The 27,452-nt window shown below is 37.7% G+C and overlaps 1 protein-coding gene across 1 annotated transcript; it reads left to right on the top strand.

Annotated features, from left to right (window-relative positions):
• Positions 1 to 742: 742 nt before the first annotated feature.
• LOC145783295 (small ubiquitin-related modifier 2-like) lies at positions 743 to 27,452 on the top strand. The gene is made up of 5 exons (XM_082595132.1): positions 743 to 875; positions 19,830 to 19,880; positions 26,033 to 26,110; positions 26,229 to 26,300; positions 27,087 to 27,452. The coding sequence occupies exons 1-5, from the start codon at positions 843 to 845 to the stop codon at positions 27,150 to 27,152; spliced, it is 300 nt and encodes a 99-aa protein (XP_082451258.1). The 5' UTR covers positions 743 to 842; the 3' UTR covers positions 27,153 to 27,452.

The following is a 27,452-nucleotide window of genomic DNA, read 5'->3' as shown; positions in this document are numbered from 1 at the left end:
AAGCCAAAGTCGCTGATCGGAGTTTCCCCAAACAATTTGAAACAAACTTGAAGGTTAGGGTTAGTGGGAAACTGCAGAAAAATGTTTGCGGAAACTGCGATCAGCGAGGGTTAGGGTTAGAGCATAGATTACTCTATGGTTAGAGTTAGGGTAAGCGGAAACTGCGGAAAAATGTTTGCAGAAACTGCAATCAGCGAGGGTTAGAGCATAGATTACTCTATGGTTATAGTAAAGGTTAGCGGAAACTGTGGAAAAATGTTTGTGGAAACTGTAGAAAAATGTTTGCGGAAACTGCGATCAACGAGGGTTAGGGTTAGAGCATAGATTACTCTATGGTTAGAATTAGGGTAAGGGTTAACGGAAACTGTGGAAAAAATTTTGCGGAAACTGCGATCAGCAAAGGTTAGGGTTAGAGCATAGATTACTCTATGGTTAGAATTAGGGTAAGGGTTAACGAAAACTGCGGAAAAAATTTTGCAGAAACTGCGATCAGCGAAGGTTAGGGTTAGAGCATAGATTAGGCTACTCTATGGTTAGAGTTAGCGGAAAAATGTTTGCGGATAACTGCGATCAGCGGACTTCGGTTTTGAGCTATTTTTTCTCTCGATCTTTCCAGGGGGGAAATTTTAAAATGATTGCGGAAACTGCGATCAGCGACTTCGGCTTTTATTAATTTTTTTTCTTGATCTTTTCAAGGTACGAACTGACGGTACGAACTAGGTTGCATCCAACATAACTACTGAATTGCACTCACAATTTCAGGCATTTTGTGTATTTTTCTTTATTATTGTTGAGTGTGTTTGTAATCTGCATTGACAGAAAATCATTGGTCAGTTGACACGATGGGAGATGAAGGAGCACAGAAACCAAATCAGGTGATTTCTTCTGGGACAACATGGTGAAAAGTGGGTGCAATGTACTTTGTCCCCTGAGCATTTCATCCCCCTACTTTGTCTCCAGAAAAGATCAAGAGACAAAATACAACTGCGCCATATTCACTAATCAAAGTTTCTGCAAACACTTTTTAATTTTTTCTGAAGAAATTGAGCAAACATTTTTCTGCAAACAACTTTTCCTTGCTGAGTTGCTGATGTAAGTTTTTACAAAAAAAGTAACTTTTAAATGCCACTGATTATGCTGTGTAAATAGAGACTAGAGAGCTGACTTTGAAATGAGTTGTTCAAGGGCACACTGCACGAGTTAATCTAGCATTGCTTGATCTTGTGGTTTTTTTTCGTACAAAGTAGGGTGCTTGAGCAACTGGCCAACATAAGCACACTCAAAACCAGTCATACATTCCTTTAGAAGAAACACAAGTTGCTCAAACGTGCTTGTAAAGAGCACATTTAAACTCTCGTTCACACTCTCTCGTTTTAATAACGTGCTTACGGCTACACACATTCCATTTTTGTATGCAGCACATGGATTCATATCACGGAACAGTCGGAACACCTCCTACTTCTGTCCCCAGTGAACAAGTGTTCAGCACTGTTGGACTGATTTACGATGACAAAAGATGTTCTTTTCTTGGCATGAATGTTGAGAAACTATGTTTTTTTAACTACAATTTGAAACTGTTAAACTATGATTAGAGCTCGACCGATATCACTTTTTCAGGCCGATGCCGATACACTAATATTTATGAAATTTTTAGGCCGATCCCGATATATGTCAACCACGAAAAATTTATTACCAACAAAGTTATTAAGCAACAAACCAGTCCAAGATAGTTTATGTATTGGTTGCTGTAATGGAATAATCATTCTTAACATTAATCACAAAAAAAAACACCGAAACAACCAAATGCAATACTGTTTTGTGTTCAATCCAATAATCAAAGTTCAACAGTTTCAAATTGTAGTTCAAAAAACATAGTTTCTCAGCATTCATGCCAAGAAGAGAACATCTTTTGTGATCGTAAACAGGGTTCGACCTTAATTTTTTTCGCACTGGCCAACCGGACCAGTAGCTCACCATTTGCACTGGTCCGCACGAGATCGCACTGGTCCGTCCCGTTTACTGATATAATCAAGATTGTCGTGGGAAGCACGAGGCCAACCCAAGGAAAACCACCTTAAAACGACAATAATGAATAGTGGCGGCAATAACATGGAAATATACAATTGCAATAACAGTAACAACAGTTTATCTAGGCAAGACATTCAATCTACGTTGTGTCTTCAATCTACTTGGGGCTCTTCTTCAATTACTGAATCCGATATGTGTTTGTCTGGCCTTGTAAACACATAGCCAGTGTCGGGCCTTCTTGACCTCACAGATGAATCGTTTGCCAGCCATAGATGTATGGCAGGTTTGAGGTCGAAATCTTTTATTTCTGCTGACTGTAGCTGGATGGTTAGAAGATCTGTTACGTGGTCAGCCCGGAGCCTTGACCTCAGCTTCGTCTTGACAATTTTCAGTTGGTTGAAGCCACACTCAGCTTCAGCAGAGCTGGCTGGCATAATCAGAACCAGCAAACCAGGTCTACTAAGGTCATCAGCGATTACCCTTTTTCTTTCGATTTAACACCGTCATGTGATGTTGCGATTGCTCTTTTCTTACGATTTAATACGTGATGTTGCAATTGCCTTTTTCTTACGGTTTAACACGCACGAATCATGTGTTTTGTTGTTTGAAAAGAAGCGCAAACGAGAACCACGCACTCTAAACGATCAAACGACATAATACGATGATATTTTCGCACTGGACAGTCAGACCAGTGCGAAACGATTTGTACTGGTCCTCGGGGAACTCGCACTAGACTTTGGCCAGAGGACCAGCGCTAAGATCGAACCCTGGTAAAGCAATGCGACAGGAGTTTCTGCTAGGTTCGGACAGAGACCATTGTCACCGCCACTAGTCCGATAACAGAAGCACAAATACAGCAATTGGAGCGCGAACTCTAACCAGGCAGCTGCAATTAAATAGGCAGCGAGAAGAGCGCCTTTCCAGTTTCCACGTGCACAAAACAAGACATTCGAATGCATATCCACGTGCTGCATGCAAAAATGAATTGTGTGCAGCCGCATGCACGTAATTAAAACGAGAGAGTTTGAATGCGCTCTTTACAAGCACGTCTGAGCAACTTCTGTTTCAAAAGCACGGAATGGCCCATTTCGGTGAGTCCGATCCCTATTTGGTGATTTTTTCAATTTTTTTTTTTAAATTATCAGGTACCGTAGCCTAGTTATCATTGCCGTTTTAGGGTTAGAGGTTAGGAACTCACCGAATCGGACTCACCGAATAGTAGCAGACCCTCAAAGGCATGTATGACTGGTTTTAAGTGTGCTTTTGCTGGCCGAAAAATAACCGATACAATATATAGGCTACCCCTAATATCGGCCGATAAATATCGGCTGACCGATATATCGGTCGAGCTCTAACTTTGATTATTGAATTGAAAACAAAACAGTAGTGCATTTGGTCGTTTCTCTTTTTTGTGATTAGTTTTAAAAATGATTTTTCCATACAGTAAGCAATGCATAAACTTTCTTAGACTGATTTGTTACCTGATAACTTTGTTGGTAACAAATTTTTCGTAGTTGATATCAGTATCGGCCTAAAAATTTCATAAATATTAGTATCAGCCTGAAAAAGTGATATCAGTCGAGCTCTAAGAAATGTTAGTTGGAAGTGAATAGATCAATTCAGCGGCTGCTAATGATCATTTGTAGCCTAACAGAGGGGCTGTAATCTTTGAGAAAATTAAAACAATTTTGGATTTTGACCCTTCTGTATTTTTCATTGTAATCTTTTCAAAGGAAAATTGTTTGTAGAAACTCCGATTAGTGACTTCGATGTCACTGCATTTTCCTCGATCTTTTCAGGAGACGAAATGGGTGTCATCCGTGAAAAGTTTATCGGGGAAAATTTTTGTTTACTTGTGTTGAATTCCTATCACATATTTTTTTCACCAGTCATCATTGTGTTGAATGTGCTCCTTCCTTCAAGCCAGAAGGTCCATGATAACGTTTGGCACCAGTAACATCAATTCAATAGAAAAATGTAAACGTCATCAATAGGGATGGACAAAATAGAATACCGAATATAGAATAACCGGTTGTGAAGCCTAACCGGTTTCAAAATGCATATGAAATCGGATAATTGAAACCGCTTTAACGATCGACTTCGTACCGCTCCGTCTGGTCGCAACGAATTCGCTGTAGCGAAAGTAAAATTGTTTATCGATTTAGTGCAATGCGGCAATTGCGGCATAAGAAAACGCACGAGTTTCATTCGCAGGCCTCGAAATTCACGGCGGACATGTCCACCGTCACAGCATTGTGATGTCCGCGGGAAATACTATCTAGATCGGTCATATTTGTCCGCCGAGAAATAACACAGGAACTAGCGCTACAAATCGTCATTGCGTAACACAAACAATTGTTGCAAGAATATAATTTCCCGCGCATTCTAGCGCGCATCTAGAAAAAGTTAATACTGTATCCCTTAGCTTCCATTCAAGCAGGAAAACTTTCGATTTTTACGTTGTTTCAACGATTGATGACATTGAATCAGCGTAACAAAGGTGAATTCTTTGCTAAGAATCGATGGGAGTACCGGTGCTTCCATAGGCGCCGGGTTTTGAAAATTGCCGGGGGGGGGGGCAAACTTTCTAGCCGACTGATTGCTTACATTCAAAATGCTGATGTTTGTTTGCGTCTATCTGCCATTGTATATCGCCAAGCTTTATAATGTAGGCTCAGGCCTCGAAATTCACTACGGACATGTCCGCCGTCACAGCATGTGATGTCCGCGGGAAGTACCATCTAAATTGGTCATATTTGTCCGCCGAGAAATAACACAGGAACTAGCGATACAAATCGTCATTGCATAGCACGAACAATTGTTGCGACTTGCGATAATATATTTTCCAGCGCATTCTAGTGCGCATCTAGAAAATGTGAATACTGTATCCCTTAGCTTCCATTCAAGGAGGAAAACTTTTGATTTTTACGTTGCTTCAACGATTGATGACATTGAATCAGCGTAACAAAGGTGAATTCTTCGCTAAGAATCGATAGGAGGTACTTCTACAGTACACTAATCACGCGCAATTTAGTTCACGTTTTACTTCACAATGTCTGGCTTTGATCTCCGAGTAATAATGATACGGCAAGGTTGGTTACTAAATTAGATTATGCGAGTAGGCTATTACAGCAAGATGCAACAAAATTTGTTAAGTTTTGGTATTACAGTAAGAAAGAAAAGACCCAAGGAAAATTCACTTTCGCTCACATGACACGCAAAAATAAACTTAAAGAAAAAAGCCTGTGAAACTTTCCACAGCAGAAAATAGTAGCGTTAGTGTAGAAATTTTCCGACTCCTGCCCAGAGCATTGTAACGCAACAAGCCACACGACCTCGTTCGGTGGAAGTTAATCAGTTATGTGACGTATTGACCAGCTAGAGTGGTTCAAAAAAATACAATTTTCTTGGAATCTTCCTCCACAAGGCTTAAAATGTGCCATTTCCCCATAGAAGTGCCCTTGCAAAAAATTAGACTGATTGGAGGTCGTTTAAAGGTCAATCAGATTTTCACTTTTTTACCACATTCTGCCTATGTCAAACCATATCGCACACTGGCCGATATTGTGTGCAAGTCTTACGGAGGGGGAAATGCCCTCTATTATCTTGAAAACCACACAAGAGAATGAGCTAGACTTTTGTATGATGCAGAATTAAACTTAGTGTGTATGTAACCAATATTTATTAACTTAGCACCCAACAAAGCAAAAATCTTATTTCCATACTAAACTATCGGCAATTCGGCATCTACCATTTATTGAAAAATGTTAGATGGCAGTAGTTTTTTTACAAAAATTTTATAACAAAACCGGCAGTAGTCTCATCGGTCATCAGCAATCATTTTCATAGGTTAAATAAGTTAAACATAGCCTAATACAATTTTCCTTTATCACAAAGAGACATCAATGTCACGATAAATGAAATAAAATGTTAGCGTCAAAGATTGTGGTGTTAAATCAGATATGACATTCGGCCACTGTTTTCGTCTCAGTCTCATTTGAGGCTTTGTTGAGATTGAGGGTTGCTTTGGTTGGCACCATAAATCTTTTCCTGTGGGTGCTTACGAACTGCAGTAGGTATGATATAATTCTGTTCTGAGTCTCATCTTTGGTTAGAGCTGAATTAGTGCAATTCATCGCTCAGCTGTGTCATTAACCACTTTTAGGAGACTAACGCTGGCTTTAAATTTATTGTATGCAGGGTCTGATGCCCAGAGGCTGGGGGTTTGGCAAGGAAGGCTCCTGCTTCTTTGTTACCTTTTGTGCACAGCAGATCAAATAACTTTAGTGATTTGAACACGCTTGCGGTTAACTTTCAATTCCATGTATATATTTTTTGTGAATCTTTCGAAGTTTCCGCATACCTGAGTCCACACGTTGAGTCGGGATATTTGCCTTGTTCCAAACAGTGATTGCAGCATCCATGGTTTATCTTGCACTGTCAGCAATTGTCAATCCTCCATCCCAGGGGTGAAACATAAACTTGCGTAGTATAGCACCATTCGTGGGGAGACCAGAACCCAAAAGTTCCCGTGTAGGCTTCCCAAGTAGCCAAACTTCTGGTGAGCTTCTTGTGGTTGGCATTTTCAAAACAGTGAGCCTAGTTTTATGCAGGTGACTATCCTGTCAAATATGTTACTGCAAGCACAACTATTACTCTGGAATGCAAAATATTGTGAATAAGAAAGTTTTGGCTTCGAATATCTTTGAACAGAAGAATATTGAAAAAAATGATGTTTTCATGCATCATGTGGTAAAAAAGTGAAAATCTGATTGACCTTTAAACGACTTCCAATCAGTCCAATTTTTTGTAAGGGCACTTCTATGGGGAAATGGCACATTTTAAGCCTTGTGGAGGAAGATTCCTAAAAAATTGTATTTTTTTGAACCACTCTAAGCTACACGGCGCTTTGACTCTTTAAGCGCAAGTCGTTGGTCTGATGAAAGCCTTTCAGAGTGACTTTACTGATTTTTTAAAAAGCCTTCTAAAAGCGTAGTTATAGTTCTGAAATAGCGAAGAAATATTATCAAGATAAAGTGATTAAGCATGACGATCGACGGCTAAAACTGGTGTGTCCGCCGTGAGACTTAATTTGTCCGCCAAGATAGCTGCTCAGACCGGACACGTTTGTCCGCCGTCAACAAAAACGAATTTCGAGGCCTGTAGGCTACTTCGATTTATATGCTGGTCACTTTGAACTTTAGCTCTTAGTACGCGTGTAGATACTAAACTGAGCAAACAGCAAACCGCACCTCGTTATTGACACTCCCAAGAAAAAACAAAGCAGAAGAAAAAAAAAAACGTTTTTCAATCATTGTTACTATGCTTCAACGGCACCATGCTGGCGTTTATCAGCTACCATACTTCTATTTCTTTTGTTATCTTAGGAGCAGCGCTCTTGTTGCAACAAGTAGATCTTTCAATTGAGATCGATCCTCAATGAAGGTCAAACTAACGCAAATCTGAACTTAGAAACGTTTAATTTAGGATTTTTTTTTTAATAATTTTGCGGGGGCAGCCACCCCGAGCTAAATTCACGGAGGGACGCCGCCCCTCTGCCCCCCCGGAGTCGGCGCCTATGGGTGCTTCTACACTAATCACGCGCAGTCGCAACTTAGTTCAAGCCTTATGTGCACGTCTTTAAAGATCAATACTATTGAAGCTCTCATGCGCATATGCCTGGACGGCCCGGACTGCGCTGATTATAACCCCGAGCCTGCCGTGATCTCGTGGAATACTGATACTATTTTGGAGATGCGACCACATCACAGAGAGGGCAAAATATAATTGTGCTTTCAAATAGTAGCGTTAGTGTAAAAGTTTTCCGACTCGTGCCCAGAGCATTGTGACGCAAGAAGCCACACGACCTTGTTCGGTGGAAGTTAATCAATTATGCGGCGTATTAAGCAGCTATTGCTACAGGGCACTTTGAGTCTTCAAGCGCACGTCGTTGGTCTGATGAAAGCCTTTGAGAGTAACTTCCCTGAAGTTTTAAAAAGCCTTCTAAACCGTAGTTATAGTTCTCAAATGGTGAAGAATTAGAAAGATAAAGTGATTAAACATGATGATCAACGCTAAAACTGATGTGTCCGCCGTGAGACTTAATTTGTCCGCCGAGATAGCTGCTTAGACCGGACACGTTTGTCTGCGGTCAACAAAAGAAATCTTTCATCTGCTTCTTCAGAGAGATGTTTTTCAAGTGCACGTTTAACTGCCACCAAGTTGAGATCCCGTTTGACTGGTGAACATTTAGAACGGTACACGACAACTGGGCGAGACAAAGTGGGCGATACCCACTTGGGCGAGACCAGGTGGGCGCCGAGACAAGTGGGCGACGAGTCAAGTGGGCGACGAGCCAAGTGGGCGACGGACCAAGTGGGCGACGATCCAAGCGGGCGACGGCCAAAGTGGGCGACGGAAGCGAAAGTTTAGCCGTTTGGAAGAAATATCACTTCTAATTTTTACTTTAAAATACAATAATTGATTTGTGGAAGGGAAACAATGAGAGTCCTCACGCTGAGTTACACGAAGCATTGGAAGCAACATTTTCATTATTTTTTGTAGTCTAGTAATAGCGCTTGCTGTTTGATGTTAATTTGCATTGTGACATCATCTTGACATATTATTTTGCAATTTGCGGCGTCAGGGTTTATCGTAAAGCTTAACAGAAACCTCTCAGAAAAGAGACAAACGAATGGCCATAGTGTGGTTTAAGTCAGTTATGAACGCTCCCTAACCGTTATCGAAGCTTGTCAGTAATTTTTACTTTAAAATACAATGGTGGATTTGTGGAAAGAAGGCAATGAGAATTGTCGCGCTGAGTTTCACGAAGCATTGGAAGCAACATTTTCATTATTTTTGGTAGTCTAGTAATAGCGCTTGCTGTTTGATGTTAATTTGCATTGTGACATCATCTTGACACATTATTTTGCAACACATAATCCAGTCTCTGAATATTATAAACACTTGCGGTAGGTCACTAGGTCAGCCAGTGCTGAGATCTTAACTACTAAGTAGCTGGTTTGGTAAGTACATGCATTAGACATTGGAATGTTTGTAGTGATTTTCAAGCGAAACAGAAGTTTTTGTTAGTTGTTCGAGTGTGTTATTGTTTAAAATACATATAAAAACTTACATACGAATCATTAATTACGGAGATTAGCATAACTTTGATGCTCTAAAAATAAAGTCATATTTTTCAATTTTTAGGTCATAAACAAAATGGCCCTAGTCATATTTTATACTGACAAGCTTTGATAACGGTTAGGGAACATTCATAGCTGACTTAAACCACTCTTTGGCCATTTGTTTGTCTCTTTTCTGAGAGGTTTCTCTTAAGCTTCACGATAAACCCTGACGCCGCAAATTGCAAAATAATGTGTCAAGATGATGTCACAATGCAAATTAACATCAAACAGCAAGCGCTATTACTAGACTACAAAAAATAATGAAAATGTTGCTTCCAATGCTTCGTGAAACTCAGCGTGAGAACTCTCATTGCCTCACCTCCACAAATCAAGCATTGTATTTTAAAGTAAAAATTAAAAGTCATATTTTATACTGACAAGCTTTGATAACGGTTAGGGAGCGTTCATAACTGACTTAAACTACTCTTTGGCCATTCGTTTGTCTCTTTTCAGAGAGGTTTCTCTTAAGCTTCACGATAAACCCTGACGCCGCAAATTGCAAAGTAATGTGTCAAGATGATGTCACAATGCAAATTAACATCAAACAGCAAGCGCTATTACTAGACTACAAAAAATAATGAAAATGTTGCTTCCAATGCTTGGTGAAACTCAGCATGAGAACTCTCATTGCCTCCCTTCCACAAATCAATCATTGTATTTTAAAGTAAAAATTAAATGTCGTATTTTTTTTCCGAACGGCTAAACTTTCGCTTTCGTCGCCCACTTTGGCCGTCGCCCGCTTGGTTCGTCGCCCACTTGTCTCATCGCCCACCTGGTCTCGCCCAAGTGGGTATCGCCCACTTTGTCTCGCCCAGTTGTCGTGTACCATAAGGCGCAATTTAAATCTTTTTTTTCCTCATAAATTGATTGTGCGCCTTATAAGCCGGTGCGCCTTAGAATGTATGGATCAAGTAGTGCTTTATTGCCTACACTCAATACCAGTACCGATACTGTTATTATATAAATAAACCACCGTCTTACACAATAAACTACGGTAAAAGCAACTAGCAAGTTCTGTGATATTCACTAGACCCATGTTTTCTTTTGCGCATTGTAGCGCCTTATGTATGAACAAAAAAACTAATCAAAGCAATTTATTGACAGTGCGCCTTATAATCGGGTGCGCTTTATGGTCCCTAAAATACGGTACATGAAATATAGTTATTACTTAATAAAACCTTTACAGCTTGTTTCACCCTAAAAGGTGGATCATCAGAAGATCCTTATTCAAATAGAATCAATTTTATGTAAAATATAACGTGTATAATATTTATAATTATTTGATGTAAAATATGAAGCATAGGCTATGTACAGAGGTGGGCACCAGCTACTTTTAAAGTAGCGCGCTACCCGCTACCGCTACTTGGACCAAATTAGCGCGCGCTACCGCTACCCGCTACCAATTTACAAAAGTAGCGCGCTACCGCTACTCGGACCAAAGTAGCGCGCGCTACCGCTACTTCTTCCGCTACTTTTGTCTAAAATGACACTAAGTTAAGAAGCACTCTTCATGTCCCTATAATGACGCAAAAATGATCTTGAAAACGAATGTTATCATTTGTTTACACTGTCATTTTAACGTCGTTATAGAAAACACATTCTAAGGGAAATTTATTGTTAGGCATCTTTCAAAAACACCAGCATTTCAAAATGAGAGTCACTAAGTCCTGCCCGCTTTGGCTTAAGCACATCTTTTCCAACAGAGAAAAGTCTCAACCGCAGCACTGGACGGGGTTGTTGTATTAAATAAACAGATGTTTTAACTCGGTATTCGAAAAGCTCAAGGACTTGCTCTTGTCCGAAAAAAAGGCATCCACAATTGCTGTTTCCTTTTGCACCGACGTTTCACGGGATGGTGCCAACACACCAAAAAGTTCATCCTCGGAATCGTGACTGGTGTTGGTGTCACTCTCCTTAGTATCAACCTGGCTTGATGTCTCCGGCAACAGTCGAATTACATCTGTCTTGACTCTTTCTGGCAGTGCGTCAGCATCATCCGTGGAAACGTAGTGCAGAAGTTGTAGCCACGACGTCTTGAAGGAGGGATGAAGACATGATGCCATAACACATTTCATGTCATTGAAGCACTTGTTGAATCGTTTCTTCACCCCTTCAAGGACTTTCACTCTCAACTCCTCACAGCTCACAAGATCACTAATCTCGGTCAACTTCTTCGCGCAAATTGTAATGGTTGGAACCAAGACTCCGTAATACGCCTTGGACTCGCCCTGGAGAATGTCTATAGCCTGGCAGATAGGCTTCATCCCACGTAGATATTCGCCGAAGAAGTTGACGTCGGCTAGAAATAAATGAGCTGTTTAGAAATAAGACAAACTATGTTGTAACTTCAAAGTTGTAAGCAAAACAAATCAAACAAAATTGCCCTGTGGGTCATTCCACATCAAATCACCCAAAAAAAATGAAATTTTTAACACCGCCATCTCCGATTTTCTTCAAATTTGGTTTGTGTGTGAGTTCCGGGTAAAAAAGCAGGAATTTCAAATTTTATCAAAATCCGGCCAGTGGTTTTGGAGATATGGCCCTGTGAAATTTCGTATTTTGGGGGAAAATAGGTGTACCCGGCTTACTTTAAAATGCGATTTCTCCGTAACCACTGGGTGTATTTTAATGAAATTGGTGTCATTTTGCAGGAAATTGGTCAAGGATTTCATTTCTGTGGTTAATTTTCAAAAATAAGCATGTTTGGGGGTAATGACCTTTTGACCTTTGCTTCGACATTGACTTTGACCCTGTGGATCACGTGATACAAAAAACTTGTCTACATGAAAAATATTCTTTGACACTATCTCTATAACATATGAAAAAATGGGAGAGGTAATATTTTTAGTTTAGCCATAGTTTTCACTCAAAGTTTGCATGTCTCATGATTTCAACAAATTTTCGTAAAATCACTTTCAAAAATAGTATAATATGGTATGTACAAATGGAACAATATGCACATTGCATCATCAGAAAGAATGGGTACAAAATGATGATGAGGGGTGTTTGTTTTTTTGTAAAATAAGCTTATAACATTGGGAAATGATGGCAAATGGGGGAGGGGGTAAAATATCTCAAATTCTGATGATGTAATACACAAATGCTTCCAATTAATACTGCATAAAAATGAGTTAAATGACACAGTTTAGTCAAGACACAACAGACAAAATGTTAGGTTCTGAAAGTTTTCCATAGACAGCAATCACTGTGAGCTGACCAGTTTTTACACAACCTGTGAAGTTTAATTGTATCGTTTTTGGAAATAGTGTAACGACATCTGCCAGATGCAATCATGGAAGGAGTTTCAATGATACAAACAATGTTATTAATATCGATCCAGCATTTATCAGCAGAGGTAGGCCAGTAGAAGATTCTGGCTGGACCATGAGGATGCATAAAGTTTACATGGTAGTCACCAAACTCATCAGAAATGTCTTCCACCAAACCTATCGACGGTTCATAATCATATATATACATATGTCTGTGTTGCGATGTTGATAGGTTCATTCAATGCTTCAAGTGCAAGGTCTTCATCTCTCCCTCCTGTCACTGACACTATTTCAGGCAGATTTTTTTGAGCACTGAGTTTGTACGCGAATAACTTTTTTTCAGAAATCGGAACAAATCTATGGAATTTTAGTGTTCCTTTTATTTTCTTTGCCAACGAGAATCTTTTTTTCAATTTTTTTTTGCAAGCTTCATACCGGTCAGGCTTGACATTGAAAAATTTAATTCCTTGTAATAAAATGTCATAATTGACTCGGTAGTAAGGATAGCGTCACTGTAAGGTCTTTGCAAACTTGCCTTGGTTAAGAGGCGCTTCACTGTCCCCCCTATACCCTCACATGCACGTTCTTTCCATGCAAAGTAGCAAAAAAGTGCCATTCTGCCCTGATGCGCAAACCTTAAATTGCGCAAACCTGTGAGGAATCTCATTCGTGGCAAAAGTCTGACCGCAATTTCCACTGCTTTTACATCGTTTCAACATTGCCATATGTTAAATCAGTGTTTACGAAAAAACGTCGAACACCGGATAACGATATAGGCTACCTTATCAGACTGATCATGCTATAACAGTATGGCGAAATCGATTTCTGATTATTACAAATGAAGCTGACAGTATACTGTTGTTGCAAGAGCAGCAAGACTTATTCTACAATATAACGCCGCTTTAATTCAAGACTGACTTAAGTCCACTTTTCATGATTTTGACTTTTTTGCATTTTTTTGCTAATTGGACATAAGCCCATGTTATGAGCAATTTGCTAAGCTGTACCTGCCTTAAAACCAGAGATACTGTAGGCTTATGTCCACACATTTTTCCAAGTTTTAATAATTTATAGACTTATGTCCATGCATGGACATAAGATAAATTTTTTTATAAAACATTTGGACTTAAGATATTTTTGTGGACTTATGTCCAAAAACTATCAGTGTAATTTTGGTTGTAAGTCCATTACCAATTACTGGCAACTAGTTAAGCTTGCATTGTATCAACATCATAATAACAATCACTTTGCCTTGCAACAAAACTACAGCAGTTGGCCTGCACTTCAACTGGCAGCATGGCAAGTACGGTTTAATTGAACAGTCGTATGCACATTGTATCTATGCGTTCGGGGATTTAAGTAACTTTCAGATTTTACACCTGTACGTAACATATGAACAGAAACCACACAGTCTTGCCATGATCTCTTAGGTAATAGATATTTTATACCAATACAGCATCAGAAAAGGTTGTTGGCTATACCTCCTAGCAGGGAAAACGTTCTTTCATGACAGTATGATACAGAAATGAATCAGTCATTCGTTTGTAACATCTTTAACATTTTTTGACAATCATTTCTACTTATAGCCTACCCCTACCTATGGTCATGGTATTTACAGCAGCCTATACCTGAATTATGTTGATGATTGCAAATATAATAATGTGTTGTTTTTAAATAGGTTGTAGTATTTTAGAGTATGGTAAGATAATAACTTAGGGCAGTGAAAATGGAAATAGCAGAAAGCTCAAAAGGTGCAGGTACGAGAAGTTGGATGTCAAGCACAGATAAAATAAAAGCGAATGATTGCATATTTGTTCAAGCTGATTTATTCAACAAAAGTGATGTAGGACCAAAGTATACAGATGGCTTATTGTACAAAGAAAAGTCTCTCCTCAAAGGAATTGTGTTGAGTGTATATAGTAACACACTGAGGGTAAAATTTCTGATAGATAATGATGTTACATCCATCAACAAAGAATATGCTATAACAGAACAAAGACTTGGTGATCAACAACAAAAATTTATTCTTCCAAAAACAAGCGATATTGATGATGATTCAGATATGGATCCTGCTTTTGTGCCACCTTCAAAGCTCCATAATCATGCTGTTACTGATGTGGAAGTTACTGCCAATGTCAACACAGAAGAAGAGGAAGTGTTTCTTTGTGAAAGTGGACAACATTTATTTAAAGCTATGATAGATGAAAGAGATTGTGGTACAGTGCACGGCGTACAAGTTCAGTCTTTTGAAAGGCGATATTTTATTACAGAAGTGCTAAGTGATGCATATTTGTGGGAACGTTTTGATGAAGATGTACACTGCAAGGGAAGTGCAATATTTTGGAATGAAAGTGCTGTTTCAAAGGGTGATTTGAAGTATGGAGTTGAAGGAAGACCTCCGACTCCATTGGAGAAAAGAAAGCGCAAACGGAATGAAGCAGAGTGGGAGAAGAACGTTTTAAAAAAGAAGAGACAAGCAGGAGAGCAATACAGTTATAAATCAAAATGTGGTCAAGATTTCGTGAAATCTGCTAGAGCAGTAAAGCAACCATGCTCTGGAATCTGTAAAAAGAAATGTGCAGAAAACATTACAGAAGAAGAAAGAAAGCTAATCCATGACGAATTTTGGGAATTATCTAATATAGGCATAAAACGCACATTTTTAAGTAAATTAATTAATGTGTCAAAAAAGAAGAGAGAAAGGAAGCGTAAGAACCCGAAAGGAAAGAGACGTAACCGACAGTTCACAAGAACCTACTCCTTGATTAAACCCAACAGCTCAGGCACAAGTACATCAGTACCAGTATGTCAAAGTTTCTTTCTTAATACACTTGATATTTCAGAAAAGATGGTGAGAACAGTTATCCAGAAAACATCAAAGAGTGGAGCTATTGAAGGAGACTTGCGTGGTCAAACATCAGATCACAACAAGATAGAAGAAAGCAGAATCAACACTATAAAGCAGCATATTCTGATGTTCAAAACTGTTGAATCCCATTACATCAGAAAAGAATCAAATTGTGAATACTTGCCAGAACACTTAAATATTGCAGAGATGCATAGAATGTATGTTGAATGGTGCAGTGAACGTAAGTTTCAACCAGAAAACTATTCCACGTATTACCAAGTATTAACCCAACAATTCAATCTGAAATTTCACAAACCAAAGAAGGATCAATGTGATAGCTGTGTTACTTTTGATAATACTCCAGAACATCTTGTTACCGATCAAATGAAGGCTGATCAACAAAAACACCTTGCTGAAAAGCAACTTGCAAGAGAGCATAAAGAAAAAATGAAGAAGGAAGCTTCTAACGATGCATCTGTTCTTACTGCAGGATTCGATTTCCAGAAAACATTGCTTTCACCTCATGGAAAAGCATCTTCATTTTATTACAGTTTAAGGTTGAAAAATTACAACTTTACTGTGACTAATTTGAACTCTATGCAAACTACTTGCTTTTTGTGGAACGAATGTCATGCAAGAAAAGGTTCTTGTGAAGTAGCATCATGTCTTCTAAGTTTTTTATCAAAAGCAAACACCAATGGTGCAAAGAAAATTCACTTGTTTTGTGATCGATGCTGTGGCCAGAACAGTAACCGTATGGTTTATATCATGCTGGCTATTGCTCTCGAGATTTATGGCTTTGATGAAATCACCTTGAACTTTTTGGTATCTGGGCATAGCCAAAACGAAAATGATACAGCCCATTCAATCATAGAACGTGCTGCAAGCAAAATGACCATTTACACTACTGCACAATGGGAAACTTTGATTATGACTGCCTTCAAAAAGCATCAACCAATTGTTGAATGTCTGCAACATAGTGATGTGATTGATTTCAAAAGCAAGGATTTCACTCAGTTTTCGAAAATGATGAAAGCCAATGTCAATGATGGCAATGGAGAAAGAATCTACTGGTCCAAAATTATGCAACTAAAAATCACCAAAGCAGAGCCAACAACATTTTTTATAAAATACAGCTACAGTGAAAGCACATTCAGAAAACTAGACTTAATTGTTCGAAAATCCAGAAAGACGAAGCTGAGCACTACCACTATGCCAAGGTTATATAAATCTTTTCCTGGCACTTCAATGGATAAGAAGAATGATTTGAAAAAACTCTGCCTCAAAGGCTTAATTCCAATTCAACATCACGACTTCTTTCGAAATCTTCCGGTCACTCCCAACAAAGCCAGTATTGAAGTATAATTTCATAAACTAGGCTCAGAAATAAGTGATAGCGCTTCTTTGCAGACACTTTTGATTTAAAGACTTTATGCATATTGATGATTGAAGAAGTTATGCATAAAGTTATGCATATTGATAACGCATCATTCTGTTATGTCTAGTGAACTTGTCAGTGTCATTATGCAGTATGGTGGTATATATAAATTGTGCCAGTTAATAAGTGAAGTGAATGAAAGCACATTGAATTTAGCAAATATGAAAAAAATTGAGGAAATTTAATAACCCTAGGAGATTGTGCTGGTAAATTGTAATGAGTTGGCAATAGTGGTAATTAGTGAAGTGCAGTGGATTTAATAAACAAATTAAGTGCAGTAGTTACTATGTGCAATAGTTGAGTTAACAGTGGTAGTTGTTTAAGTACGGTACATTAAATTCAATTACAGTGACTACAGGTTGAATTGCACTAACTGTAGTCTGTATGAAATGGCAACATGTTAATTGAACAGAGAAAGATAATTCAGCACAACTAGTCAACTACACAGCAGTTTTACTCTCTTTTGGGAAAATGTTGCAAATTCACAGTTAGTGTGAGAGTTTGCTAAGAAGAAGAAGAGTTTTTTGGAAGAGTTTGTGTCAGTGTGATTGAATAATTAAATTTGTGATAAAGAAATTTTGAACATGAAAGTTTGAGTAAAAATTATGTTATTTTGCTGTATGCTATGATACTTTACCTCTAAAAGTGATTCATCAAATGAAAATGAATGATGCTGCACTGGTATTAAACAATTCATTCATGTTTTTCAGCATGTAGGTATCTTAACCTTAAGGATAAATAAGACTTATGTCCATTTACATAAAAATGAATCAAAAATATTTCGGAGCAAGAAAGACTTAAGTCCAACAACATACAAAAAAAAATTGATGGCACCACCTAGTGGCAAATTCTTCGGTGATTTTTGTAGACCAACATATTGCCTATCACTAGTAAATAGTAAGTCTCTGTGTGCACATCCATGTCAAAGAAATTTGTTCAGTTGTACAGGCAAATGCAGTTATTTGCAATTATCTCAAAACGCTAAAAATGGACTTAAGTCAGTTTTGAATTCAAGCGGCGAATTAAGGTTAAGCTAACCGGATTTTATGAAAATTTCACAGAAATCGTCCTCTTTGAATGAAAACTATGGCTGAACTGAAAATATTACCTCTCCCATTTTTTCATATGTTGTAGAGATGGTAACAAGGAATATTTTTCATGTAGACAAGTTTTTTGTATCACGTGATCCACAGGGTCAAAGTCAATGTCGAAGCAAAGGTCAAAAGGTCATTACCCCCAAACATGCTTATTTTTGAAAATTAATCACAGAAATGAAATCCTTGACCAATTTCCTGCAAAATGACACCAATTTCATTAAAATACACCCAGTGGTTGCTGAGAAATGGCATGTTGAAATAAGCCGGGTACCCCCATTTTCCCCCAAAATACGAAATTTCACAGGGCCATATCTCCAAAACCACTGGCCGGATTTTGATAAAATTTAAAATTTATGTGTTTTTGCCCAAAACCTAACCACAAACCAAATTTGATGTAAATCGGTGATGGTGGTGTTAACAGCATTGGGTGAATTGAGCTGGAATAACCCCTGTAATGATTTCTTTTAACAAAAACCATCGTGTAAGAAAACTTTATCAGCAACAAATATCTTAGCTAACCATTTATCAACAGTTTTACTTTAACCAATACGATAAAACCTTATTTTTGGACATCTTAACATAGGTGATGATCGACTGAAGAGGGAATGCTCACTGCATGTAGTCTATATTCTATAAACCATATACAACTTTACTTCGGCTATTATTAAAATTAAAACGAACATTATCGACTTCATACCTTGATCGCAGCATCACAGCTCCACACCAGAAAACGAGATTCCCAAAAGACCGATACTTTGCAACGAAACCGATCATATAGGATTATAGGCTATATAATATATATAACTGCTTGACCACGCCAGTGTTGCGAAAAAAACGAGTATTTTTTTACTTTAAATTAAAAAGTAGCGGGTAGCGGGAGTGCGACTGAAAAAAAGTAGCGCATCTCCCGCTACCGCTACTTTGAAAATAAAATAGCGCCGCTACTGCAGCCGCTACTCCAACTAAAAAGTAGCGCCGCTACCGCTACTTTTACCAAAATAGTAGCGGCGCTACAAAAGTAGCGCGCTACTGCCCACCTCTGGCTATGTATTGTACCGTATATAAAGAAATATATAATGTGTTAAATGACCTTTTTGTGTGTGTGAGTGTGCGTAGATGTTGTTGAAGTATTATGTTGGATAATTATGTTTGGTGAAAAACGTGCAATTTTTCTCCATTTTTGCAGCTTTGTATTGTTTGGACATAGCTTTAAATTGTTGAAAGTGTACCTGCTCCAGTACTATTATTACCTCTCAATTTGACAGAATAAATAATTACCTTAACACCTGCAATCCTGCATGTATAAATACTGTTTACAGATATTTACAGCTGAAATGAACAGTAACGTTTAGGATAGTATATAACTTATATATAGAATTTCTTCAAAATTTGCAGAATTATAATCGAATAACTCAGGTATAATATTGGGCCAAATATTATTAAAAAAAAAAACAATAAAAAATGTTTTGGAGATAAAAATTATAAAAAAGAAATGATTTGTTTTGGTTATAAAGTTATTACAAATGAAATGTACAGTTTCAGAGTGGGACCCCTATGAGAGCAAACACGAATAATAATTGACTTGTTGTCGGTTGTTCATAATTTCATAAATCACGCAACTGATATTTACTAAAAGAAGTGTTTTATTCTATTGAAAAGAGTATATATTCACTCTAATATAAGGACTGCAAAAGATTGCTGTGAAGACATATGTTATCCAACATTTGGATGTCTGAATACATTCAATGTAAAAAATATATCGGCCTGACATCACAGATACCTATATGTCCGTTACAGTCCGTACATCTCTATGGATAATTTTCTTTCATAGAATGTAAAGATTATGTAAGCTATTCAGTTAAGCTTGTGCATATTTGAGACTACATAACACAATAACACAAAGGATTTGATTTGAAATGTTCGTCATTGATTGTTGATTTATATAATAACGTTATTTTTCAGGATGTGAAGTCAGAGGGAAATGATCATATAAACCTCAGAGTTACCGGGCAGGTATTACTATTAATATATGTTCTTGAATTTCAGAGCTAAACGTTTTCCATATTATAAGTCAGGGTTTCCTAAACTGTGATCCGCGGACCACTGGTGGTCCGCAACGACTGCACAGTTGGTCTGTGGCGATATGACAAGAAATTGCAAAGTCACACTTATACGTTGTACAGTACGTACCCTGTCAAAGATAATTGCCGCAGTTCTTAATTAATACAGGGTTGATTTTCGCCGACATTACACAACATTTGGAATTGCTTTCTGCATATAGTCAAGTGGGGTAAAAAAAAATAGTGGGGTTATTGGGGTAAAAAAAACACTTACCATCTCACATCCACTCAACTTTTTTAGTGTCTGTTTAAGTGGTCTCTGGTGATTACTTTGAGGGGTAAAGGAAAAAGATTGGATTTGACAAAGAAGAGATATATATGTTAAATCTATAGAGTAAATATGGCCAGCAAAGCGTGCAAAAAAAAGTTCGAAGGAGTTTATTAAACGTTTTTGCTAAATTTTAGTGATAGGTAGTATGAAAGTTTTAATGTTATATTGTGAGTACTATGTTGTGAGGCTACTAAATGCAACAAAGACTGCAGGGCCTCCAAATGTTTGTGTAAATTATTATTGAGGTGTTTTTATTTACCCCAATAAAATTCGTTGATTTGGGGTAAAAAAAACAGTGCATTTCATGGAATGTTTTGGCTTTGTATTGGTGTTATGTCAACTGCCAAGCAGTATATCACCAAAAAATACAAAAACAAACTTCTGGATGCATCAGTGCCAATGTATGCATGTGTTATGCACAATCAATTGATGTTTGTTGGAATTGGGGGTCCGAGGTTAAGGTTAGTGTTGCGGGTTAGTCGATCTATAGCGCAGATTGAGAGTACAGAGTGATCCATCGATCGATAGTGCACAACACATACAATCATACATACACAAACTGTTGTTTTATTTCCTGTCTGTTGTTTTTTAGTTGTATGTTTATTCACAAACTGCTGGTTGATTTTTTAGGATTCACGATCTGCGAAATTTAATCGCCCACTCGCATGTTCAAACTAGAGCTGCAGATAAAATTCAGGATGGCGTGCATAAGTATACTAGACACACTTTTTTTGTCTTGCTGCTGTTGTTATTACAGAAATGAGACTTTGCGATTTCACAATGTGTATTGTAATAAAAAGTGCATACAAAAATTGTGGGCAAAATCGTTTACATCATCATGACCCATCCGGTCGGTTTCGACTATTGGTTTTTAGCATCTCTCACAGTGCTTGATATATGAGTTACACAAAGCTTCTTTCCTCTGGTGGAGAATCATTTACACTACATATGAAATCAATAGAAAAACATATGAAATCAATATTATTAATAAAGAAAAAGAAACTGCTATACTAACAGGTGTATTTTTTTACCCCATGAAAAAATTTTTTACCCCAGAGCTGGGGTAAAAAAAAATTCAGGTATTTTGTGCATAATTTTCAAACCAGTTAATGGATTTAAAAAATTTCATTGGGGGATGATAGACATACATGGTCTGTATATTGTGACCAACTGTAGTGGTCATACTTGATGAGCTAAAAAATCTAGGACAACCTTTCTGAAAAAAAATTTTTTTTTACCCCACTTGGCTATACTTTAAGAAGTAATTTTTAAAAGAGACATATGAGAATGTTGGCTAGATTTTAAACCCTTTTGTTGTTACAAAGACTGGTCTGTCAGGACGCGAAGAAGAAGAATCAGCCGAATTATCATCTAATCGAACTTTAATGCTTAGTTTCAATCAAACAGCTATTGCATCTTTCTGGTTGAGTGTTGTGGAGAAATGTTTGTTTGTTTGTTTATAACTAAAATTTCATTGCCTTTTGCCACGACCTACATGTGTGAGACAACATTTTCAGCTCTTACCCACATGAAGACCAAATACAAGTCCAGACTTTCCGTGGACCCTGACTTACGAGTTTGCCTTTCAGAAATAACTCCCAGAATTGATGACTTATGCAATAAGAAGCAATCCCATCCATCCCATTGATGTTGTCACTTTTTTAAATAAACAAAATTCGGTTTTAATCATTTTTACCTTTGTATTGGAATTGGGAGTCTGCGAATAAACAGATTCACAAACAGTGGTCCGTGGCCCAAAAAGTTTGGGAAACCCTGTTATAAGTAACTGTTTGAGCATAGGCGCCGACTTTTGAAAAAACCTTGGGGGGCGAAAAAGGTGATGACGTCATAACCATAACGCTATTTTTCTTAATTAAAATAGTCTTTTGATTAAGCTTACTGTCTTGTTTATACTAACACCTAGGTCGGAAGCGAATTTATTAGAACTACTGCTTGAAACGATTAGTTTTACGCATGCAGTAGCCTGCGCCTAGTAAAAAATTTTGATACTGTTAGCTCATAATTGGAACAGTTGGAAAACAAGCCGATTCATTTCCTTTTCGTGCGAGTGAATAACAACGATCAAGACAGTGAAGTTATCGAAATAAAACGCAAAAAATCATGATCTCAAGCGGAGTGGGAACCCGCTATCGGTTTTATTGACCTCGTTTTGCTAATTACTTACCTTCAAAGCGTTAACAACGACGAAGTGTTTTCTCTTCTGTTTTTTATCGAATACGTTATATACTCGAGTATAAGTCGACATGTTCGCAAGTCATTTTCACCTCAAAATAACAGGGTCAACTTATACATGGGACAAGCTGATGTCTCCAGCTCGGCAGTTTTCAAAATGAACGCATTTTTACTGCGGTAAAATCATTGCCGACGTAGATTACAGAGTTTAAAATGGCGTCGACGAAGTAAAAGTTTTGAATACGTTTATTTGCAGTGATTCAAACTTAATTTTCAAATTTAATGATTTTTTGTCAATTCTAAACTTTATGCACTTGTTGAGCAATATGCAAAGCTCACGAGACAAACCAGCAGACAGAGCTGTTTTAAGAGATCGATTTTTTTATTTTTGCATGTAGGATATAATCGTTCTTATTACGCAACATTCCATGATCGTTGAAGTCGATGTCAAAGCTTAGCGGCCGCATAAAACAATGATGTCAGGTTAGCTAGGTGATAATAGCGGTAGGAGATGTCTTTAATGCAGGCAATATCTGCGACCAAGACCATTAAATTAAACACCTTTTCTTTTATCGGTTTTCGATTTAATTCTCACACATTGCGAACAAAACAATGCGTTCTGTTGAATCATAATTGATCTTACAGCGGGAAGTACTTGTTGAAAATAGGTCGTCTAATTTAGCTGGTTTACTTAATATTGCCATGAATAGTTACGTGACTATTCCAGCAGCGTAAGTTACTCTACCATCTACTTTGAAATTTCCTTACCTTATTATGAGAAAGTCATGCGATCAGCTGCTGTTTTGCGGGCAAGAGCAACGTAGGCTATTTTTCTCTTTCGGCATTCTTTAAGTCCGTTTAAATGATCTAACTCTCTTTCGCGAAGTGGTTTATCTTTGAAACACCACTTGTAATAACCATTTTTGTTGCCCCTCAACCATAAGTTTACGGGGGGCGCCGGCCCCCCCGGAAGTCGGCGCGTATGTGTTTGAGAACAAGACTATTTTGTGAAAGATTGAAGAAATATAAAGCTTGTTTGCCATTCAACTGTCGACCTGCGACAACTCGGTACTGCTGGTTCACTGCAGACATTCTAGAAAATCTTGCGACTCCTTCTGTTAATTTAGAAAAATTGTGGAGATCATTTAGGTAGGCACTTTGCATGTTTGAATTTCCATACCCAATTACCAATAGAAATGAAATGGCCTGTATTGTTATTATTTCATATTGAGGTAAATGTGATTTATATCATGCCAAGGTGCCGTCTGTATCTTGTATTGTAATGCTAAACATTAATCTATAAAGTTGTAAAATGCCACACTTCACATCTACTTGAAACTGTTGTTTCTATGAAACTAGTTTTTAACTTGCAAGTGATTTGTTAAAATATATATCACTCTCTTGAATATTCCTATAATTCTCTAAGTACTGTAATTCATGGAAAACAGTGCCTCACTTTTCTCAATAACATCAAAGATCATCTTCACGTCCCAACCACAACAACATTTAATAGTCAAATACCAGGATAAATGGAAGGAGCTGTACATGAACGCCTAAGTCTGGAACAGGCATGGTAGCATACACAAAGAAGAATACTGTATTACTATGCCACCATGGGTTTTCGATACTGTTTCCATACAGGCAATTTAGCAAATATTTCAATCTGCGACCCGGCTACACCGAATTGGCCATCTCACTCAATTGAACCCCTTTGCAGTTTTCTTTACAAATCATTTTGTGTCGGATTATTGTTTACACAAGAAAGCCAGTGCAGCATCCAACTTTTTGTTCCATATTTATTGCTTTTGTACTTGTCATATAAGTTGATTGTGTTGACATGTAAATTGATTGTGTTGACATGTAAGTTAATTGTGTTGACATATAAGTTGATTGTGTTGACATGTAAATTGTTTACGGACCATAAGGCGCACCGGACTATAAGGCGCACTGTCACTAAATTCCTTTGATTAGTTTTTTGTTCATACATAAGGCGCACCGGACCATATATAATAGACTAGTAGTATATCAGTACTGGTTTTGAGTGTAGGCAATAAAGCACTACCGCACTTGATCCATACATTAGGCGCACCGGACCATAAGGCGCGCGATCAATTTATGAGGAAAAAAAGGATTTAAAGTGCGCCTTGTGGTTCGTAAAATACGATAAGTTGATTGTGTTGACATAAAAGTTGATAGTGTTGACATTGACATGTAAGCTGATTGTGTTGACATGTAAGTTAATTGTGTTGACATGTAAGTTAATTGTGTTGACATGTAAGTTGATTGTATTATTAAATAAGTTAGAGAGTGTTAGTTTTCATTGCCCATATAGAATGTAGATAGCACAGTTTCAATGAGGTCAATTAATAAGTTTATTCTATAAATTGAATGTGAATCGTGCAACCCTTCTTTTTTATACTTATTTGGAAAGGATAACTTCAGAACCATTGAATATTTATAATCTGGAGATGCAGCATTTATAAGCAAAGGCGCTTGATGTGTTTAAAAGGTGACAGTAAATACTAGAGCTGACACTTCGGCAGTAAATGATTATTTATTTCACTTAGTGTTTTAAAATACATTATTTTAAACTTGTCATTGGTCTATTGCGCATAGTTCCCGAGACTACTAGTCTGATTATTATGTTTCATAATTTAAATATATTTGTATATTCATCATTATAATAACATTATTAAAGAGTTGATTAGCGGATAGAACTTGAAAATTGTGTGAAGGTTTTTCGTAGCTCGAAGCTGCAATCTCCGTTCAGGAGCTTATAGTTAGAATAAGATAAATCTAAATTTGGTGAAATATTTATTGTTAAACATAATGTAAATATTGGCTAATCAGAGTAATTCAAATTAACGAAGCAGCTTTGGAGCACAGACGAATTCTTTTTGGCGATATAAGACTGAATCAAGAGTTTTAATAAACACTGGTTCCAGTGCTGCGAGGTGGGCGAGGAACGGCCATCAGCAAGAATCAAAAACATTGCAAGTCTAAAGTTTAATGCACGTTCTTCAATGTTCCGCTGTGCAACTTTCTAAAGATAATCTTGTTGATCAAAAGCTACGATGACATTTTGAAGCTGGAAAGAACAATTGCTTAATGAGAAAGCGTTTTACTGTGTGCAACTGATTACTTTTATTTAAGAACAATCGCTCAGAGTTGCGTTTTTGCCTTTTTTTATTCTCTGTCGTTCACTCAGATCAGCAAAGCACAACAAGTTCTTGACAGTGCAATATATTTTGTGTTGTGACACAATATATTTTAAAGCTTGGCAGTGGTTTCTTCAGTACATGTAATTTTTATGATAAATCTTATGGTCATTTTAAATTTGGATAGAAATCACAAGATTGATTGTTTAACTTGTTTGTTTTCTCAATTGATCTCGGTATCATTTTAAGCTTGTGAGTGCCTGCAACTTGATGAAGCCGCAGGGCTATGCTGCAGGTGGTACAGGATTGCGTTTTTCAAGTAACTAATCACCTGAATTAGCTGCTTTTGTATGTGGTGTTACAATATTGTTGTTTATGGTAATGCAATTTTGGTAACTATGATGTCATCAAAACTTGTTACAGGATGGATCCGTGGTTCAGTTCAAGATCAAGCGACACACTCCTCTTCGTAAACTCATGCAGGCTTACTGTGACAGACAAGTGAGCACACTGTTCATTGGTCATCGCGGTCTTTTGTGCTAGGCTTTGGTGTTGAAACTAGCCGTATCACACATCATTCCTAGTCTGTGGTTTTGTTGTCACTTATGCGTTTTTACAGGGTCAGAGTCTGAGCATGATTCGGTTCCGATTCGATGGACAAGCCATCAACGAGAATGACACACCCAACAAAGTAAGTTACATCTTTCCCAACAATTACTTCCAAAGGTAAAATACACGTTTCTTGGTGTAAAATACAGTGGTGCCACATCACAGGGTAACATTATACCCTTGACGTCATCTGCTAACGTGTCCATGAAGACCTTGATTCTTCCCTAACATGGAAGGACAGTCATCTGTTGCAACTGAGCAAAACTTTGACGTAAATGTGCTAGAAAACTTGAACGAAACTTATTTATCTCTTTTGGTACATCTAAGTTCTAGTGGTGACGTATTAGCCACAGTCGCCGGAAGAACGAAAGTTTATTTCTAGGGATATCTTGTCGTGGCGTGCGTGGAACGCAAAGTGAGAATTGTTCGCAAGTGTGGAAGTCCGGCATAGCTCCCCTGATAAATGCAGCTAATATGTTAATTGATCTGCATTCGTTGTGTGGAAAACACTTTTAAGGCATTTTCTTTTCTAGCACATAGTTATGTGACAACCATATATTCCCGCAATTTCTGGCAGTTCTAGCCCAAACGATATTTTGTGCTGCATCGATAAGGGCCGCAAGAAGAATGGTTGAGGGTCGCGATTGAGAATCGCTGATTTATACGATTTAAAGTGAATTTAACCAAAAGTTCAAAATTTATATCGGCCTGCAGTCGTTATTACAGGTTTGCACGTTGGCAAGGCCTGTTTGTATGTCGCTATAGTCACATCTCTTCTAACAAAGTAAGTAAGACAAAAGCACAACTTGAGGTAGTTCTTGTGTCGTTATATCAATCATAAATACATTAAGAATTTCATTGATTACAGCTCGACATGGAGGATGAGGACACAATTGATGTATTCACTCAACAAACTGGAGGGAAAAAGTCTTGAAGAAACTGTCGGCCCCTTTCACGGGCATTTGAAAACTTATTCCTCTCATTCCGTTTTATCGGAAAAGCTTCCGGCTTTTGTTGATGTTTTTTAATGACCTAATGGCGTCACCACAATTGCAGTTTTAATGTAAATATTTCCCGTGATGCGACCGAACGTAGTAGAGACTCTTCAGATGCAACATGCAGTGAGAATTAATGGGTTGCAGCCGCGTACGTTCTTTTCATATTTTTAGTTATGAGCTAAACTCAGCAAAACTTGTTGTTCGCGTTCACAATTTACTGGAAATGGCGTTGACGA

The sequence above is a fragment of the Aplidium turbinatum genome, chromosome 14, assembly GCF_918807975.1.
Source record: "Aplidium turbinatum chromosome 14, kaAplTurb1.1, whole genome shotgun sequence".
Taxonomy (NCBI): domain Eukaryota; kingdom Metazoa; phylum Chordata; class Ascidiacea; order Aplousobranchia; family Polyclinidae; genus Aplidium; species Aplidium turbinatum.
Note: the sequence above shows the minus strand (reverse complement) of the source record. Positions and strands in the feature narration are given on the sequence as shown.

What these genes read in the sequence shown, in the direction of transcription:
- LOC145783295 (XM_082595132.1), top strand. Translation starts at nt 843, where the DNA reads ATGGGAGATGAAGGAGCACAGAAACCAAATCAG. An exon ending in AGGCTTACTGTGACAGACAA is followed by an intron (nt 26,111 to 26,228) that starts GTGAGCACACTG and finishes GCGTTTTTACAG; the next exon opens with GGTCAGAGTCTGAGCATGAT. An exon ending in AGAATGACACACCCAACAAA is followed by an intron (nt 26,301 to 27,086) that starts GTAAGTTACATC and finishes CATTGATTACAG; the next exon opens with CTCGACATGGAGGATGAGGA.